At 38.3% G+C, this 21,089-nt stretch overlaps 1 protein-coding gene across 3 annotated transcripts; it reads right to left on the bottom strand.

The window, feature by feature from the left end:
• Positions 1 to 767: 767 nt before the first annotated feature.
• On the bottom strand, positions 768 to 20,279 carry CDK7 (cyclin dependent kinase 7). Of its 3 annotated transcripts, XM_077790237.1 has the most exons (12): positions 20,162 to 20,279; positions 19,775 to 19,834; positions 16,688 to 16,721; positions 14,861 to 14,928; positions 13,193 to 13,261; positions 11,769 to 11,879; positions 10,471 to 10,589; positions 9,358 to 9,457; positions 7,527 to 7,613; positions 5,680 to 5,829; positions 3,910 to 4,057; positions 768 to 986 (listed from the first exon to the last, which is right to left on the bottom strand). In XM_077790237.1, the coding sequence occupies exons 1-12, from the start codon at positions 20,219 to 20,221 to the stop codon at positions 961 to 963; spliced, it is 1,032 nt and encodes a 343-aa protein (XP_077646363.1). In that variant the 5' UTR covers positions 20,222 to 20,279; the 3' UTR covers positions 768 to 960. The 3 variants fall into 3 exon arrangements, with proteins under 3 accessions (XP_077646363.1, XP_021386806.1, XP_077646364.1); XM_021531131.3 differs by lacking the exons at positions 14,861 to 14,928; positions 16,688 to 16,721; positions 19,775 to 19,834; positions 20,162 to 20,279 and adding an exon at positions 14,813 to 14,835; XM_077790238.1 differs by lacking the exons at positions 14,861 to 14,928; positions 16,688 to 16,721; positions 19,775 to 19,834; positions 20,162 to 20,279 and adding an exon at positions 13,405 to 14,795.
• Between the last annotated feature and the right edge of the window lie 810 nt (positions 20,280 to 21,089).

Raw genomic sequence — 21,089 nt, 5'->3', positions numbered from 1 at the left:
TCTTGCACCACTATACTTGCCACAAAATTAGAAAAGAGAATGCTGAATGTGGTTCAAAGGTAGAAAGAGGACAATGGCTCAGCAGGTATCCCCGAGATCCAATGTACAACACTGAAGAAAGATGATGCAGCAACAGCATATGCAAGCTTGGTTCTGTCAACTGCAGAAGTTTAGTCAACCAGCAGAATCTTTGCTACCTCTCCATGCTGGAATTCAGGCAAAGCTGAGTCCAGTGTCTACACTATGGGTTGCCCTACAGACACAGGCTGATAGGAGGACTAGTGTAGTATAGTTTCCCCAGCTGGATCTTCCTCCTCTGTCTTTCACTGCAATCTTCAAGGCTTTGAAGGAAACAGTATTTGTATTTTCTCAGATAACTTCTCCTGCAAGACTGGAAACAATACACATTAAATCTGCACTTCACACTGTTTTCAAGGTAGTGGATGAACTTTGCAGAAGTCTTAATGCATGAATGCTGAGAGAGCACATGCAAACTTGTTTGTTAATACTTGAGCCTACTAACTGGAAATAAAAACATATACTACCCTTTCCTTACAGGGACACATTTTTATTATAGGTCTAGAAGACAGTCATATGTTCATCTAAGCAAAAAAAAGTTTTCCCCCTTAGGATCTATATCTATCTATCTATATCAGGATAGCATGTGACTCAGCACAGAAGTTCTGTGTACACCTGTAGCCTGCAAGCAGTTTTGACAGTAATTGTCTCAGAGCATGACTCAAAGGACAAGACACCAAATCAGATAATCTTTTTTTCTCAAAAATTATTTTATTATAAAAAGAAGGGTTAATAAAACTTCTGTGTCCATAAGGAAATAATAAGTTTCTATTTTACATATGAAAATATTGAAAAAATAACCATCCAGCAATGATTACAGCGTTTTATCAATGGCTGGGACTCAGGGCATTTTCACTCATTTTCATTCATCATCCACAGCGATCAAAAAATCAGTTTTTTTGGCAATCCTGAAAAATGTAAATCACATTGTTAGCAAAGTATAGAGGTCCAGTCCCTCCCCTCCTCAAAGTCCCCTCCTACTCTTAACTGCTGAATGCTATTTGGAACAGTGGCAGTACATGATGACATTTTCTAACAAATCTGTAAGAAAGTGCTACAATCAAAGTTCATTTGAATTGAAACATAAATTTTAAGGAATTTAGATATTTTAGAAGAGCTAAGATTTTAGTTAGAGATAAGCATTACTAGAATTAGTTAAAATAAATGAGTAGGCCTTGATGAAGTTAAGAGTTAGTAATTAACTAATAATTGATTGCTTGTCAACACAAGGTTTAGTTAGCTGGGTTTATAATGAAGAATATAGAAACTGACAAATAGCTTTTAGGAACATAAAACAATTGTGGGTCTCCTCTGTTCTGAAACCAATTGAAGACAAGGAATGGGAGTTCTACCAAGAGTTCATTTGTCATATTTGCACTGAAAAGGTAGAAAGGTCAGAACAAGGAAGACTTCATTTACTTCCTCATTTTGGGACCCCTCCCCGTGAAAGGGACCACCGACCCATTTAAAGGAACAAACTACGCATGCTTAATAGCTTTTGTAGCGATTAGAATACAAAGCAAGGAATGGGATGTACCAAAATTATGAATATGTATTTTTATTTTGGGTATTCATTACTTGTATGGATAAAAGGGCTCTGTAATCACTTGGAAGGCGTGGTGTGTATTTGGGAGCTGTCCCACACGCTGCCTGGCATCAAATAAACATACACTTTCTAACTTTAAACTGTTTGAGAGTTTTTGTCCATCACAGTTGGATATTCATACTAGATCAATATCCATATTGATATCAATATCCATATTGATATCAATATCCAAATCAGAATCAGTACGTATATTGCAAAAGTCATAAATTCCGTAATTAAGTTTTAATTGCATTTACCATACATGTAAATATTTCTTTGTTCATATAAAAGCCTAACTGTTGATATGAAAAGCTAACCACTTAATTCTACTTTGAAACCCAAGAAAAGCAAGCTGTTCTATAGCTTAAACCTTTCCCACTCACACACACGCTCTTAAGGATTTTTCTTATGTGCTGTCAAATCTAGGACAAATTCTTAACCTTAAATATTAATAGAATGTCTTTGTTTTTTTTCCAAACCAATAGTTTTGATATCAGATTCCTTATGCTTAATTAACATAGGAAAAACTTTAGTGCACCAGACATTATAATCCCTGTTGTGTGTAGCTACAGCTCTGTAGGAATGCATATTAATAGGACTATAAATAGGTGTTCTGGGGAAGCAGTGTCACTTGTTAAGTGACAGAGAGGAGATGGGCATTTATGTCATCACAGAATCAGTGTCTCCAAAACCCTCACCGATCAGAAGTAAGTGGTAGCAGTAGACACAAAGCATGCATGTCTCATACTTTTCACAGGCAGTCATCCCTTCTAGTGGTAGTTTTCCCCTGAGAATAGAGGCTGTTTTCTGAGAAGTATTAAGATTTGGTGAACACACCCCACAGGCTACAGGGGTTTGTTCTTGTGGAAAAGCAGCACATACAGCAATGGCATGCATCTTTATTCCAGCAGTCAGCTCCTGGTGCCAATATTTTTGAAGCAATCAGTTTATTCTGCTAGGTTCCAGAGTGCTACCTCAACAGGACTGGGGGAAAAGAAATATGCTCTGCAGGATGTAAGATCATTCTAAGAATTTCAGGGAATGCAACTTACTTTTCTTAGAAATTACATTTGCACATTTCTACCCCCTACAGCAATGTTGGTCTTCAAATTTTTATTTAAACCAAGACTAGAGGATTATTCTTCCAAATCACTATTCAGATTTTAAATTTAGATGGTAATGCCATGTAAGAAGAGCAAATGAAATCCAGCGCAGCAGATTTGCTAGTTTTATCACTGGTTCTCTCCTTTAACATTTGTGGGTGCTAGAGGAACTAACTTTGAAACCTTCTGGATCTGTCAGCCCAGCTAAGGCAGTAACAGAATATTACGTAAAATCCACATAAGAAAACACATCATGCCTCCATTTCCAGCTGGTAAAAATTACATTGCTTTTTATACCAATATTCAAAGGTCTCAAAAAGAGAGCAACTCAAAGAGGAAATACACTTCTATGGAAGTAGCTCCATTAAAAAAAACAAAATCACTCATTAAAACTGAATCTCATACTGGCAATAACAAAGAGCTGATGCTAACCTGACAGCTGCTATCTAGCATATTCCAGATGTTAAGAAGACTAACTACAAGTTTAAAAATAGTATTTACCTCTCTAATAGAAGGCCTGAGTAATTTAGTGTCAGATACAGGTCTTGAGTCCTGAGTACTTGTGTTGCCACAAAGATATGAAATACATGCTACTGTCAGGGGAGACTGGGGGTGAGTCACAGAAGTGTGCTTAATGTTCCTGACCCAGAGTGGTCTCAAAAGGTGACTTCCTTACCATAAGACAGAGTGAGCAAAACTACCTCCTCGGAATCTGATCCTCCCTCTCCAGCCTGTCATTTCACAGAATATCATGCTATGTTTTAGACTCTCTTTTTTTAACTGGTGTGAAGTTAACTTACTTCCACCTGAGTAAGATACCCCAGGAAAAAAAAAAAAGAGGTTAATTGTAATAGCCTATAATTTACTGGGGAGTACCACTCTCCATTACAGAATTAATGGAATAGGGTTATTTCTTCTAATAGACTCCTAAGCATCACTGAAAACCCTTTTTTGTGCTAATTCTGTTAGAACACAGGGCTAAGTAAGTCTGACCCCAAACTATACATCATTAAAGGGCTTCAACCAGTGCTCAGGGAATTCGGTCACTTAGAGAGATTTTCTCCTAAAACACTAGAAGCATCCCATTCTCTCTGATCATGTAACTCCTCTTTAAAACTAGTGATGTATCATGAAGTTAGTTACCTTGACCTATTCCTTCTGTGTTTTTTCTTTTTAAATTTAAAAGTGCATTTTGTGGCTCCTTTGCAGCTTCAGCAGGACAGTTGGGTCTTGGCAGCTGATCTCCTGGAGTGGGTCCTGGTCGGTTACTGAAATACTTCTGTTTCAATGCCTTAACAATAATCAAAGAAAAAGAAACAAGTAATTAGTATGAAGTGTAATTTATAAAGAAGTCATAGTGAAACTAAGTGCTTTTAATTGGGACTTAAAAACTACCTGAACACTTATATTACAGAGTGGCCTCAGGGCAAATAAAGATTGTCTTCACAATTACTATCCACCCCACATGCAAAGGGGATAGGGTAAAGCAAGGGATAATTATATACTCCTATTTTTAACCAGTGTTCAGATATCCTGAGTAGAAACTAGATTATTTTGCAAAAAGTCTTGTATAAGTGGCTTCTAGCTCTGAAGAGCTTACATTCTGAATAGACAGATCAGATGAGATGAGGATAAAACAGAAAGTAGGAATAAAGAAAAATTAAAGGAATATTTTTGAAGTCTTGATCAGATTCACAATCTGGACACCAGATGTTTTGTTAGTTTTTAAGCTGGGTCCTTCCCCCATATTTCTTTAACTGTGCTGTTTCTACCCTGTAAACTGTAAGAAAGCATTAGAGCACTCCTATTAGAGCAGAAGACAAACACTAGTCAGCAAGATTGGTTTCATGTAGTGGAATTATACACCTTATTTTAAATTTTCGGAACCATGAAGTGCGGTTAACAAAAAGTGGCTGTCTCTAAGGTAATAATTTCTTGTGCCAGTTACATGATATTCAATGTCAGCTATAAATCAAACCAATCAAATCAATACAGTAAGCACAAGTTGTTTCCTGTCTTAAACTGTGGCATTGTCAATAAAAAGTTTAGATAGAAAACTAATATATATTCAAGTCACTATCCTATAATATGATCTGAAAAATTACTTCATACGTATGAACTACCACAGAGATAGCTCAAGCATAGCAGAACTAATTATCTGGAAACTTACAGTGAATGTCCTTAAATATAGTGGCTAAAACAGCCTGAATGTGCTCTGAAAAAGTCTTCTAGTAAAAAGATACACAGATTCAAACCTAACCAGTAGTGAGGGAGTCCTGGCCCAAAGGGGACAGCAGTTTTTGCATGCTTCCTTATCAGTGTAAAGTGACAGAAATACACTTCTAACTGCCAACTGGTGTATCCTCCTTGTCACAGAAATCAGTACTGCAAACTGGAACATTCTGCGAGATTTTTCTTCCAAGTCCTCCATTTCTCCCCATCAGGGAGTAGTAAAATTGAAAGTATCATGGAAAAGGATAATTAGATAAGAATGATGGTTTAATCACCACAGAATTTTATGTTTAAGAAGTACTGTAAAAGTTCAAAAGACATTGAAGACGAGAAGGGATGAAGTAAGGAGAAAAACCTTCCAAATCTATGCAATAAGATAAGCTGTGTTAAGACTTAACCTTCAAGTTTTAAGTGACTGAATTCAGCATGTCAAATATGACTGTTGGAAGGTCATGGCTCTTACACATTTTAGCTCTCTATCTTGACTCTACACTGGAAATGGAGATGATCACTTAGTATTATCCATACCTTTCACAGTTCTCTCTATAAAACACTGGGATTATATTTCTAGCAATTCATGTGATGTTTCATTTCAAACCTGGCTAACTGGCTTCAAACCCCATTTATCTGATATTAACAGTGGTATCATGAACATGAGGAGATAACCCAAGTGTACTATACCTGAGTAGCTGTTACTCTAGTGGAAGGATTAAACGTGAATAAGCCTTGAAGAAGACCGAGCAGATCATCACCAGCTGCACTGAAGATATGTTGAAGTGGCATTCCAGGGAATGTCTTAAATGTGACATAATCTGGAAGACTTGTCATCCCCTACAAAGGCCAAAAATGGAACATGTTTTTCCCCTAGTAAGAGTTCAGCTTTTCACAGGAAAAGAACTTCATGCGGCTCTTTCACTAGAAGCAGCTCATCTTCCAAAACACATTGCTAAGACTTGGTCACTGAAAGTAAATATAGAAGGCCATAGAAGCTTTTTTTAATAACTGTTGCAGTGTGAAACAACTTTCCAAACAATTTGTCCTTCCCTTGCTTTAGTTATGACCAGTCCAAAAGGAAACACTGCTAAAGAAAGTATGAAAGAATTTTAGACTGGATCAGACAAATTAAATAAAACTTCCTTTAGTGAACTGACATGGCGAGAGGGAAAATATTTACAAAAGACTCAGTCTTCACTTTCTCTACATTAATAGAAGTTAGCTGAACATCATGTGCATTTTGATTTTAAATGCGCAACTGAACCTTTATATGGGCAATGGGAGGAGGGAAGGAAAATATGCACCAAGTAGTTAAACAAAAAATTAACTGCAAACTTTTTTGTCCTCTAGGTATGAAATCAATCCCATTGTGTTCACATTCTTGCATAAAAATTACAGACAATTGTAACAGACAATTACATAAACATAATGCTTTTGTAGTGTTTTAAGTATTTAAAGCCTTAGCTGTCACACTTCAAGTTTATCCAAGTAAAATAAAATCTTAACACAAAATCAAAAATGTGTTCAATCAGCTATAATCTTGATAGTAAAGGTTTCAGTTATTAAAATCTATGTCTTTGGAGACGAACTTAGGAATGCATAGTCTTTTTTGTGTTAACCAATCTCCTATTCTCTCTTTTTGCCACTTGTATCTTAAATTTTCCTCTTCAAAGGAAGCAGAAATGTCACTGCAAAAACCCTCATGCATTCCATTTAGAGCCCTGGAGAAATATCAGAACTGTGGGGGTCTAGCAGTGCCTCACACAGCAGTTCTCTGTTGGGCACAGCTCCGTCTCATGATCACACACTATGGCATTCCACCACCATTTACAATAAAGAAAAGCTGCACGGAGAGGGAGCAGAGGTGAACAAGTCCAGTGAGTGCTTCCACAACTCAACAACAAAAGACAACATCCTGATCAGGGAATTCTGGACTCCCTGTGTCTGGTACAAGTAGCTCATCAGACATTATATCCCGCTTCCTGTCACTCTGTTTAATAACCATGGTTAGGTAAGTCATTGTGTGACTTGACAGTAAGTTTGGACTGGTGTTACTTAATTTGCTGTCATCTCAGAGAAAATTGTACTACTAATTGTATTTGTTTCAGGATCATTGTTGAGGCAAATTGTTTATCCCTAAAGCTGTTGGTCTGTGTTTTTTACTATCCCCAAACTATAATTTACCAACTCAGATCCCTACAAATGGTTCCTACTTCTGAAAGTGATTAAAGCCTTCCAGGTTAAAGCATGCTAATTGAACAAGCACCCCAAAAACGTTAAGCAGCAACAATACTCTTACATCAATAGCCATGTGAAACTGTGCACATAGAAAGGAAATCAAGAAGTGTTGATACTATTACTATTGACCAGAGGTTTAGCAAGAGGAAAAACAAATCTCAGCTGCTTCATGAGATGAAGCAACTGACTTCTCAAAAATCTACTCAAATATTCTGGTATAATAATTTAGTTACAAGAGCTAAAATAGAGAGTATCAAGTAAAACCAGTTTATCAGTCTGTTAAAAAAATGACTCACAGGCCATTGTTCTTCTGTTGGAGTGCCCAGTGTTTCAAAAATCCTTGTCAGCTGGTCAAGATCAGAGTCTCCAGGCAAAAAAGGAACCTGGAAGAAGGACATGGCATTTGACTGAATTAACTTCTGAACTTCAATTTTAGAAAGAAGCTTTGAGTGACATTGCATAAATTGCAAGGCAAAAGCCTCTGTATACCATCTTCCCATAAAGAGGTACACTGGTTATTTGAGGCATTCTGTTTATGCTTAAATAGATTCTGAAAGTTTCCTAAACCCGGGCCTGGTATCCCTGACTTGATAGCAGACAGCTTAAACATAAACTTATGTTTAATCGCAACCACATTAATGTAAAATTTATTAAACACAGAAAGTATTTTATTTCTCAGTTGTTAGCCTAGTCAGCTGGTCATGGTAATCTTTACATGTTCTTTGGAGGTAGCTTTTATATATATTTAAAGTGAATCATACCTGGATTACACAAGTTAGCCTTATGAAATTAAATGAAAGCATGAGGGAGAGTAGAGACCCTCTAGAATAGAAAACTGTCTGACTGGTGTCACATTTCATTTAAATAAAGCAAAAGACTGAAAAGGGGTTATCTGCCCAGTCCAACTTCTAGCTCACATATCAGGCACACAAGGTAAGGAAAAAGAAACTTGGAGACCAAAGCAAATTTATGAAGAATTAGAGGCAGTGTTTAATTAATTAGGACAGAAAAAACATCATCCCTAGTAGACAGCATACTAAATTGTGGCGTCATGAAAGCCCCTTGAATACTGTTTTCCTAAAAAGCTCCCAGAATTTGCATTGTCCTGAAAAAGGACACATACATTTCAAAATATCACAGTGATAAAAGCTGAACCATAATACACTTTGTTTTGCGACAAACCAAAAAATCAACTGAATTCAAGAATTATTTGCTTACTAACTTTGGTTAAATGTAGTCAGCTTCAGCAGGTGCAATGCATATTTATATATCCATCACCACTGCTGCTTAAAGAGCCACCATACATTTTTGTATCTGACCTGCCAATCAAATTGAACCAGCACACCTATTTGGTGTGACCAATCAAAGCAAAAAGTTTCTTTCAAGGGTTTTCACACAGAAGTCTGGTTATGATATGTCCACAGAAACATTCAAAGGTGCAGAAACCAAGCAGAAGACACTTAGTCATGGGAGATAAATTGTACTGCAGACTACTTCATGCATTCAGCTGTGTCTGTACCCCAGCCCTCCACTGCTCCCCTCACACTTTAATCTCTTCTCCAAAGAGCAGATATGATAAACATTCTGCTTCAGTGGAAGATACTCAAGGACCATTACATTTGTGTACCACACTGTGAAGTGCCATAGGATTATCCTGATGTTAGCTTTCAGCTTCATTCCAGTATTGTCAACTAACCAGAGTTTACAAAAATATTAGTCTTTAATAAATTTTGAATAAAAACACAATTAAGGTACTGGTGATTATAATTGAGGAACAGTATATAAGGGACAGCCCATGCACATATATGTGATGTTACATTTCTAGAACAGTAGTGAACTAAAATAGGTGTCTGTGGATTGCAGGAGTTACCTACTTGACCTCTCCCAAGACAAGACTGTGACAGTTTGTTGCAACTTTTTAACACAGATGCTTACAGACTTCCAGTGTTTGCAATGTTTATGAAGCCTTAGTCTATTCGAAAAAAACACTTTCATTACAGTTAACAAGATTTTTGGAAAGTTTCTTCTGGCCTGCATTCACTTTGCTTTTAGCAGGAAAGAAAAAACATATGAAAAGCTGTAGTGAAAGGAAGGGCAAATACAAAATGCTTACATTTGAATACTTACTCTGAGGAGCAATTCGGCTAAAATACAACCAACAGCCCACATATCAACACCAACACCATACATTCTAGCCCCAAACAGTAGTTCTGGGGCTCGGTACCACCTGAAAAGAAAAGACATTTTGGAAGAATTACCTGATTTGCTCATGTCAAATGCTACATGTTGTAGCAATGCAAAAGCTAAAAAAAGGATATTATTTCTACCTATATACTTTTCAGACATTGAAGAGCTGTATTCTGCAAAGTGTTTTAAGAAAGAATGAACAAATTTGTGCACATCTCACTATAGGGTCATGTACAACCCCAGATTAACTGCAGTTTCAACTGACCTGATTACAAGCATTGAACTGCAGATATGCAAGGAAGACAGTTATTAACATGCAGGTAAACTGAAATTTTCTTAACAATTTTATGTTGAAGGAATCACAGCAAGACAGAATTCCTCCCATCTCCCAAGAATCTCTGTATCAAAAGACCTAAGTATAGAGACTACTTTTATGCAAAATGAGTAGTTTTTTCAAAACAAGACTCTACACTGCCTAAGAACAATCAAGTTTAATGGAATGACACTGCATTTGACATTTTAGAATTTCTGCCTTTTGAATAAAGGTGTTAAACCAACTTTGCCTGAATAGTTTTAGCATCCCAGGAGTCAGAAAGCAAAACGTTGCATACTTTGCAGCCCCACTTTTTATAGCATACCTTAAAGAAGAAGCCATAAAAACCATTTATAAATATTTCAGTTGGTTCAAGTGTTCATCTCAAAATAGGTAATATGAATAGCTCCAAAAATGGTTCTAGGTTCTCGTTATTAGCAGAAAGTAGCAGCTGTCTTGCTCCAAAATCCAGGTTTCTAAGCAGATACATACTATTTCCAGACATTCTAATAAAGTATAATTTTGACAGATATGAGAACCACTCCCACAGATGCATACTCAAGCAGTTCTTATGGAGACTTTGTTAAACAATGATTCCTTCTGGTTTTTTTATGCAACTCTTGCTGCATCACATGAGCAGATGCCACTCTGAATATGTTGATTTGACATGACATATTTCAAAAAGACCGATAAAGCAATTAAACAATCTCTGTGTAAGAAACAAACTAAGAGTGTCTTACCTTGTTACTACCTGGTGTGTATAAACTCTGTTTGGGCTTCCAAAAGATTTTGCCAAGCCAAAGTCAGCCAATTTTAAAACTCCATTTCCATCTAGCAACAAGTTATTTGGTTTAAGATCCTGTCAGTATAGAAAACAAATAATGAAATCTGCCATAAATCAGATAAAAATAGACATAAATATCCCTGCAATAACAGTGTTGTAAAATGAAAGACTTGTTCTATCCTAAAACCTACACTGTGAGTGAAAAAATTTAAACCCCCCAGGAAATAAATATTTTATCATATATGAAAACCATAGTGAGGCAGACCCATTTGAACATTAATATATTTAACTTGCAGAGTTTAAAAGAGCCTCTTGATAAGTTTTACATTTTCTGCAGGTACAGCAGTTATGTTATCTGCATAGCTGCTAACTGAATAATAAAAAGACCTGGCCAATGCTTCAAATAACGTTAGAAATCGTGGAAGTCACACAGTTCAATACAGCAGCAGTATACAGCAGTACAAATACCCAACAGTACCCAACCCAAAAGTATCCACACAGCCATTTGTTCTTTCTATTCTCATCCAACTCACCACCTTCAGCAGTAGAGGGGAGAGAAGATCAGAAGAAGGAAAACTCTAGGAGCAGTATAAGGCACTTTAACAGGAAAGTAGCAAAAATCAAAGCCAACAAGCAAGGCCATGGAAATCCTTCACCACTTCCCAAAAGGAGAGTGATAAACAGTTTCCAAACAGCTGCCAGCTTGGAAAACAAAATCCCCCCTTTTTCCTCTACCCCAGTTTTTACCACTGACCAAGGCATTACATGCCATACAGTATCCTTATGGACAACTTGGGTCAGCTGCCCCAGCTGTGCCTCTTCCTTACTTCTTGCCCCAAGCCTACTTATCAGGGCAAGGGCAGAGTGAGAAAAAGAGAAAGCCTTGACACTGATAGAAAGGAGAAAGCTTCAAGAGTTCAGCTGCTGTGAAAAAAAGTCCAATCCATCCCAGGTAGACCCAATTCACAGTGATAATTAAAGTCACATCTAACTGGAAAAACTTTTATATAAGTGTCAAAGTCATAGCCACATCACTAAATCTTAACATTTCTGGTACTGCTATTATCTCTCCAAAACAGCAAATATGAATGCTTATGGAATGAGACTGTCTGAATTCCAAATACCTTCATTATACCAAATACCTTCATTCATACCTTCAAATATCTGAATACCTTCATTAGGCTATAAACTCTAAATCTACCCAATGTGATTTTTATAGCAGGATGAAGGCTGTCAATTTAGTACAATGCTTACCCTGTGTAGAATCCAATGCTGATGTAAATATTCTAATCCTTGAAGTGTCATCAGCATATATGCCTTGATGTGAGACTGCGTCAACACAATACTTGTATCCTTTATAATAACCTGCAAAGTGTTGAAGTTGTGGTAAAGCTCAGCACACAAGACAACCTTATCCTTATTTTTTAAGTTCAAAAGTTATTTCCATCTTTAAGACAGGCTTCAGATTGGCAGTCATATATTCTCTACCATTTCATCCTTTTTCCAGAAAAATAGGTCAATTCTGTAGATCAGAAATTGAAATGGGGAGTCCAGATAGCTTACATGAACTTTGCATAACCCGACAATGAAAAAATGTGTGGGAAACAGAAGTTTAGCATTTAATCTCAGTTCCACATTGATACCCAAACTTCCAGGACAAAGATGCACACATACAAATGATAAATGTGACAGTAAACTAGAAATTATGTTTCCACTTATTCTTTCTCTTTACAACCTAATTAACTAATTTTTATAAATACAATGGTTTCGCCTTCTATTTCAAAAAATACCAGAGGGTATGGCCACTTGATAGTATTTTAAAAATCTACTTAAGTTTTCTACATTATTTGATTTTTAACATTAAAATTCTATGCAAAGACCCCAAAGCTTGTTTGCTAATATTACTGTCCTGCTCAGTAATAGCCTTCCATGAGCTATGTTACAGAAGAGCTAAGACTGCACAAATTTTGTGTATGCAGCATATGCTTAATCACAACAGGCAGCAGTCTCAGTGGCAGCCTGATGATACCACAATACAATTTAAAGACTGCACACCACAGCAACATGTAGTATGAGAGTATTTATTTTTCTTTGTACACCAATCTTCTTCATCTCTAAACTTTGCATAACTACTATGTAAACAGAATTAATCCTCTAAAAGTCTACTAATTACTAACCTATATTAGCAAAAATCAGACCTAACCTTTTCATGTCTTTTATTCACCTAAATTTCAGCAAGACTGTCTGGAAGGTACTGATTTGCAATTACCTAGCATTGCTACATTTGAAAACATGTTTAAAGAGTACATGATTTTTCTAACAGCTCATCTCTTACCATATTTTAGTGTCACACTTACGTGAACATGTTTGGTATTATGCTTATCAACTGCATTCCAGAAACAATGATCTGTGCCAGAGGTTCTACACTCTGACTGGAGTTCCAGAAAACTAACATAGTAAACACAATTTGTTTTGTTAAGATCATGCTGACAAGTATTTAGAAGTAAAGAAATTAATCAAATGAGAACTCATAAAAAACTGAAATTACTCAAGCTACTTTTAAGACACAATCTTCATCAACTGACATAATAAAAGTCACCTTTCTAATATGGGCAAATATAAGCCTGTTAAAAACAGCACATTCAGTATGAAATAAAAAAAGTATTTAAAAATCTTACCTCTAAATCTGTTTCCATAAAATCAAACACCAGACTAATATTTGACTTGTGTCCAAATGCATCAATAAGCTGCAAAACAAAATACATTATGATTAATCATGCTCTGATTCTTCCAGTTTTCTGAAATTCGACACCACTGTAGTCTACACGTGGATTTTCAGCTTACTGAGAATTGGTTTAAGTTCTTTGACTTGTAACACAAAAATTCTTACTCAGTTTAGCTTCTTAATTCAGTTTCCAAACCAGAAAAAAATCCCCATTAAAATGGAAATAACATTTCACATGACTGCCTTTCCTTCCTAGAGATAGGAAAAAAGAGGAACAATTAACTTTATCATGTTAACTACAACAAATAGTGTAATGCACATCTTGTCATCAAAACTTTCCTGTTCTAACTACTCTTTATTTAGACAAGACTAAGTTTACCCATAAATTCAGCTCTGTGTATCTGCTTCCTTCAAGCATACAGTATGTAGACATTTTAAGTGTTAGGCTTATTAGTTTCAGACATTTTTACATGCGCATTCATTTTTGTAGCTAGCTTTCCAAGATAAATAGAACTTTTTTGAGGATATCCAAACAGCCCTTTCTTTGGATAAAGCTGTGTAATGACAATTTCTAATTTGAGGTAACACAAGAATGATATTGAATCATCTAGCCTGGTATTCTTCCTTCAAGATGAGGAAGGTATGTGTGCAGCTGGTGCAGCTCACCCCTCAGTCTCAGTGTGATGACTACACAAATTGGCAAATTGCAAGGAAATTGCTAGAATAATTCATAACAGCAGTGACTGTGCCCTTTACATTCACAAAACCCACAAAAGTTTTGTAAGGACTACTAAGAGGGGCACAACACTGTATCTTTATTTTTGAAAACTGCTTTTGGAACTCCTGATCATAAAAAATTTGTCTAATTCTTCTTTGAACTGTTGATGCAGTTTGCTTCTATATGGCTCATGGCAACACATCCTATGAATTCATTACGCATTGAATGAAGCAGTACAATTCCACTCCTGCTGCCAATACGTTTTAAATACATCTCTTATTTCTAGGACAACGGTGTTTGCAAATATAATTTCTGCATGGACACCACCTATCACCTTGGTTTTGTAGACTTCCCTATTACCAGCCTTTCCCTCTCCAAAGTGATTTTTTCATGAAGAATATTGACACTTTCTAATTATCATTATGATTTGACTTTAAAATGTCTTTAGTTTCAGCTGGGTATCTGTAGGTGTAAGTACCAAAACGCAACTGAAACAAAAAAGATTCCAGTCTTACTCCTTCCAAAAGAGATTTTAAACATCCTATATGTGTGCTAAAATAAGTCTGCTATTTTATACTTGGCTAATAAGGCACATGACTTCCCCTTTACCACTGCTTTAAAAAGATTGCTTTTTGACTGTCACCAGTTCTAGGTGGAGCAATCAATCAGGTAAATTCAGCACTGTGTTCATTAGCAATTCTATCAGAGATGCAAAATCAAGCAATCCACATTTTCTCAATTCTTTCACCATTAGCATCTATGTAGGCCCAGGCAAAAAACTAGAAGGATTTAAAGAAAAAAATCTTTGCCTTTGTTATTGAAATAGACACACTGCCATAATAATTGTTGACTTACGGAAAGTATTTGAAGATTGATTCTAGAAGTAGCATCTATTTTACTTACACCAATAATATTTGGATGGCTTAGCTCCTGTAACAGTTTTATTTCCCTGAGGGCAGTCCGGTTGATTCCTACATTGATGGAAAGAAGAAAAGAAGATGAAAGAACAAAAGAAAAACTTTGGATTAGGCTCCAAATAAACCTGTTGTTCTGCTACTCACAGACAATTTACTAAAATTACATTCTTAACACTTGTAAATTTGCTAAATAACAAGGACTTTGCCATAATTAACTAAATGGCTGCAAAATAAAAGTGGGCATATACTTTCTTCCACAGCAAGTCCATTTCACACCATACTAATCAGGCTTAGATTATGAAGCAACACATCTACATTTTGGCAAAAAGGGAAAGTCATAGGGAAAAAAAAACACAACCTTTTCCAGGGTATTGGAAGGGTTGGTTCATTTTAAAGAAAAATTTCATTTTGCAAACATCAGTCCCTCAACAAGTCTCACTTCAAACTTCATTAATAAATCTCTCTTCTTTCTGACATATTGTTATCTAATAATGCAAGGCACACGTTTTTCTACATTCATGCTGTAACATTAAAACAGAGTAACCAAAACCTCCTTACTCTTGCTTGAATCTTCTCATAAGCAGATTTTATAGAGGAAAAATCAGGGGCCAACAGGGAGCAAATGGTGCCCATCAGCATTCACACTGATGGCACTGTATCAAACCATGACTCCTGCAGGGTACTAATTCGCCCTTCAAAAATGCTAGTATGTGTGGTTTATATGCAAACTGGCAAGCAAATGCTCCTGTGATGTATCATGCAGGAAGCTGCAACTGCACATGAGCTGAAAAACAGTGACATATGATTCAATGCTAAGACTAGCAAAGTTTTGGGCAAAGCTACATGGATTACTTTACATTCCTGCTTTGCCTGTTTTAATTACCCATTTTGGAATCAAATTAACAACGGCTGCATTTGGGTAGGCACAGTCTTAAATGAAAACAAAAGTGTGCCATATTATCATGTAACACAGGGAAAGCAGATCTGATAATTATTTTTAATAATATCTTTCATCTACAGCTAGACACTGTAGAGGCCAAAAGTAATAACTGTCCCTAAGGGCCATTAAGCCACTGAAGGCCAAGTAGATCATGACTCTCAGGCAGCCAGCTCAATTGTGAGACTCTGGCATGAGTGATCAGTTCCTCTTTAAAAGAAAAGAACTAGAGAGTTGATAGCAAAAACTCTTCACTGGAAAGCTGGTAACCTGATGAAGGAGTCCTGAAGGACAGCAGCCTGCACACAAATAAAATTCTCCTGCACCACACAGGTGATAAGACCAAGATTACTTGGTTTCAATTTGCCATATCCATACCTAGATACAGGCCTGATCAGAGCACAAGTTCTATAGTGATGAACATGAAAAAAAAAGACACAGAGACAAGAGTTTTGATCTTGCTGTTATTCACTTTTGCCTCTGCACACATCACAAAAATAGAACAAAGGAAACAGTTGTAAACATGCAAATACTCTCAGTCATCTTAAGTACTTAAGGCATAGAGATGTACTGATACAAAAAGGTATTCTAAACTCAATGCTATTGTTGTTATTATTATTACTATTATTATTTATGTTTGAATTCCATTAAAATTGAGAAGTTATATACTCATATTTAGACATATACTATTGCATGCAGGTATCTATGCCGCTTCTGGTTGTCCCTGCAGTTTGTGAAGCAAACCTCTACTAAGGCTTACAGCAGGCATTGAGCTCGATTTTCTCAGCTAATGGTATGGGAAATTAATGTATTAATTTACAAAAACAAAGCAAACAAAACTCAGCTTCTACAGTATGAATTTGTTTTAAAACTCACCATCTTTAGCTTCTGATCTATGCCCCAGTTTAATCTGAAAATAAATATTTTATATTAAATAAATTAAGATGATGGGGAATATATTTTTTAGTATTGCTCCTCTAAAACAAAATGAGTTTTAGAATAATGAAGCACTTTACCAGCTGGGTTGGTTTCAGTTAGGGTTTATTTCCCCCTTAAAAAAGTAACTGTCTCTACAGCATTAGAATTTACAAAAAATAGCCCTGACGGCACTAAAAACAGACATAATACAAATTGACCGTTTAAACTGCTTTATTGCCACAAAGCTTTACTACATCATTAATGAGCTTCTCCTCAAGGAGAAATGAGAGCTAAATAATTGACAGTTATCTTAGAATGATTATAGTAAAATTAGCATAGGCTGTAAACTTGGGCAGACTCTAGGTCTTTTTGTCTTAATCATCAAATGCCCTGAAATTTCAAGTCCAGAATGCTTCCATTGATATTTTCAGATGATAAAAGTTAAAAAAATATTCTGATAAAACAAAGAACACTCTTCACCACAGGCTCTACCTGTAGCAACCATACAAGACAAGTATTGTAATGCTAAAATTTATTAGTGCATAAAACAAGATTCTTTATTTGAAGACTCACCAAGTTGAATCATGTCAATAGTAAGTAAACCACTGTAACATGCATCTTTCACCCCTTACAAAGAACAGCTGAAAATCCATTTTTAATACAAAAACTTCCTCCAATCCCTTCAGATAGTAACAAGTGAAATGCTCTATGACAATATAAGCATTTTCATAATTTGTATGCAAGCACATTGAAGATCCAATATCACTTTTGTCATGTTTTATCAAAAAATGATAAAATAAGTGTAGTAAGGCCCTCTGAGTACTATTTATTATTGTTTGGCCAAGCTGGCAGCAACACAGTAACAAAAGACTGAGGGCACTCAAAAGAGATTTGAGGGCCCCAGGAAAATTGATTCAAGTACATGGAGCATAGGCTGTGATTTCTTTCCTCCTTCTGGTATCAAGAACTAATACTGATAGAAATAGGCAGATCTATCTGATTGAAATGCGGCTCTGAAGCTGGTGTCAAAAGAAAAACTTTGAGGTTTATGGCCATGGGATGATCTATTCAGCACCTGTTCTACCAACACCTGATGGGCTGCACCTTTCTCAGAGTGGAAAAAGCTGCTGGCACAGCAGCTAGCATGGCTCATTGGCAGAGCTTTAAATGGGCTTTAAGAAGGGAGAAAAGGAAAATACCCAGCTCACCAGTGATAATCAGCAGGATGGTGTGTCAAAACTTGAATAAATGAACACTAATGGGCTACCTCAATCTGCTTCATGAGGTGTTGGCTACAAAGCACAACACCTGGAATGTTTCTCTACCAATACACTCAGCATGAGGAATAAACAAGAGGAGCTCAAAGCTTTGATTGAGTCCCAGAGATTTGGTATCACTGACTTGAATAAAAGCTAGTGGGATGACTCCTGTGACTGGAGTGCCCTGTTGGGCAGCTACAGGCTCTTCAGGAGATGTACACAGGACAAAAGAGAAGGGGGGTGACATCATATCTAATGGAGGGGCTGGAATGTACAAAGCTTACAGCTGGCAATGGTGCAGTTGAGAGCCTCTGGGTAGAAAACAAGGGACAAATAATGTGGATGTCATTGTGGGAGTTTGCTATAGATCTCCCAGTCAGGACAATGATGCCAATGAATTCTTCTTTGAGGCACTAAGGGATGCTTCTAAATGAACTGCCCTTTTTCTTACGGGGGTCTTCAACTTGCCAGAAAGCAACTGGAAGCATCACAAAACAGGTACCGCCTGGGACAGAAAATTTCTGAAAACCTGGACAACTTTGTGGAAAAGGCCATAAGGGAGCTGACTCAAAAAGATGCCTTCTTTGATCTGCTGCTTGTCAACAGAGAACCTCACAACTGAGGTGGAAATTGAGGCCATCTTGGCCATAGCAATCACAAAGCCATTGAGTAAAAAATTCTGTTGACAGTAGGAAAGTGCCAGCAAAACTTCAACCCTGGACATGAGGAAAGCAGATGTCAGGCTGCTCAGGGAATTAGTAAGTAAAGTCCCCTGGGAAAACATTTTTGCAGGTGCTGGGGTCCATCAGTGCCGGCTACTTTTTAAGCATCACCTCCTAAGGGCACAAGAGCAGGCATTTCCTAAATGTCACAAGTCAAGCAGATGAGGCAGAAGGACAACCTGGCTGAACAGGGATGTCCTCTTGAACATAACATAAAGAAGACAGGTGTATGCCTAATGGAAGCAGAGTCAGGTGACATGGAAAGAATACAGAGATGCTGCCTGCCATTTCTTATTAGAAGGGAATCAATATGAGATGCCAACCTCAATGGACAAAGCTGCAGGGAACAAGGCTTTGCTAATTCAGTTATTCAGGAAACATTTGTCTAAAAATGACAGGACGTGCGGTAACAGCATAAAACCGGTTCAGGGGAGGTTTAGACTGGATATTAGGTAATTATTCTTCATCCAGAGGGGCTGGGCACTGGAACAGGCTTCCCAGGGAAGTGGCCATGGCACCAAGGGGTGTTTGGACAATTGCCTCAGGCACATGGGGTGATTCTTACATTGTCCTGCACAGGGATGAGAGCTAGACTTGATGTTGATGGGTCCCTTCCAACTCAGCATATTCTATAAATTTTAAGGAACTTAATAAAGGGTGACATTCTGGACTGAAGGAATTTGGGCGCAGCAGCAGGAAGGATTTAAAATAAAAGGAAAAAAAAAGCAACTATCAAGGTACAGTAAAGTTTGCAGTTTGGAAACGTGTGTGTATTGCATAAACCTAGCAAATAACCAGAAATTCAAGTCACAGACTTGAATTCAAGTCAAGTGCAACCCTTCACAAATTCGGAAACACAGCAAAGCCATTCCCTCTTCTGGGGTGGGTGAGCATTACAGACAGGTTAAGTAGAGCATTTAAACACACTTCTCTAGAAATAAAAATGTGTATTATGCCATTTCCCATCAAGTTGGTTTAAAAAAAAAAAAAAAAAAGGAGTTGTTAGGTAGGTCAGGAGCAACCAGACGCTTTGGGACACGCTGAGAAGCCATTCTGACACTTACCTTCTTGATAGCAACGATTCGGTCGTTCGTCTTGTCCTTGGCTTTAAAAACAGTGGCGAACTAGGGACAGAGAGAGACGCCGCCGTGAGAAGGGCCTGGCGGACCGAACGAGAAGAGGCCCCCGCGCCCTCCCGGGGCGGGCACCGCCCGGCGCCCCTCACGGCCCGGCCCGTCGCTGACACAGGCCGGGCCCAGCTGGGCTGTCGCAGCCCCGGTGCCGCGGGCAGCCCCGGTGCCGCGGGCAGCCCCGGTGCCGCGGGCAGCCCCGGTGCCGCGGGCAGCCCGGGTGGCGCGGGCAGCCCCGGTGCCGCGGGCAGCCCCGGTGCCGCGGGCAGCCCGGGTGGCGCGGGCAGCCCCGGTGGCGCGGGCAGCCCCGCGGTCGCTCACCTGCCCTTCCCCGAGGAAGTCGAGCTTCTCGTAGCGCCTGGCGGGGGCCCGCGCATCCATCGCGGCGGGAGCAGGCGGCGGCACCGGCTCGGCTCTTTAGCCCAGCCCCGCCCCGCCCGGCGCGCGCAGCGGCGCATGCGCCGAGCCCCGCACACCGGCCCCGGGCCGAGTCGGCCCCGGGGTTCCTTCATTACGTACAATTACCTACAATATAGTATTTAAAACTACCATAATAGCCCTCAGAGAGATTTCTCGTAAGAGAGAAGTTGTCACTTGAAAATTAATTTCCCTACATGCCCAAGCTTTGCTGTTTTTTAATAAATTAGTCTGTAACACTAAAAAACCCGTGTAACTAAGAATAGTTGTCATCTCTGAGAGCACGTCAGTGTCTCTTTCCTGCTTGTAAAATCATTCTCAGTGACGTATCCAGGTGAATCAGTCTTACCTCAATCCCTGGAAAAGTGGTCGTATGCCTCATGCTGGAGGCCATCTATATCTATGTGGATGACAAGATGTTGATCAAGAATATCATTTCACATGGCTTCATTAAAGGCAAATCTTATTTGACCAACCTGATTGCCTTCTACAAGAATCAACTACGTGGATGGGTAAGGGAAGAGCAGTGGATATTGTCTACTTCATGTTAGTAGGGATTTCAACACTGTCTTTTAACAATGTCCTCACAGACAAACTCAGGGATGTGGGCTGGATGATCGGACAGTGGGGTGGATCAAGAACTGGCTGAACAACAGATCCCAGAGGGTTACAATCAGTGGCAGGGTCTAGCTGGAGGCCTCCCCCTAGTCGTGTCCCTCTAGGGTTTAACTTATTCATCCCTGGTTTAGAGGGAGGGGCAGATGCCTCCTCAGCAAATTCAGAGGACACAAAGCTGGGCAGAGTGGCTGATAACCTGGAGTACTGCACCCTT

This window comes from Lonchura striata, chromosome Z, assembly GCF_046129695.1.
Source record: "Lonchura striata isolate bLonStr1 chromosome Z, bLonStr1.mat, whole genome shotgun sequence".
In the NCBI taxonomy this organism is placed as follows: domain Eukaryota; kingdom Metazoa; phylum Chordata; class Aves; order Passeriformes; family Estrildidae; genus Lonchura; species Lonchura striata.
This window is presented reverse-complemented; position numbering and strand designations above follow the sequence as displayed.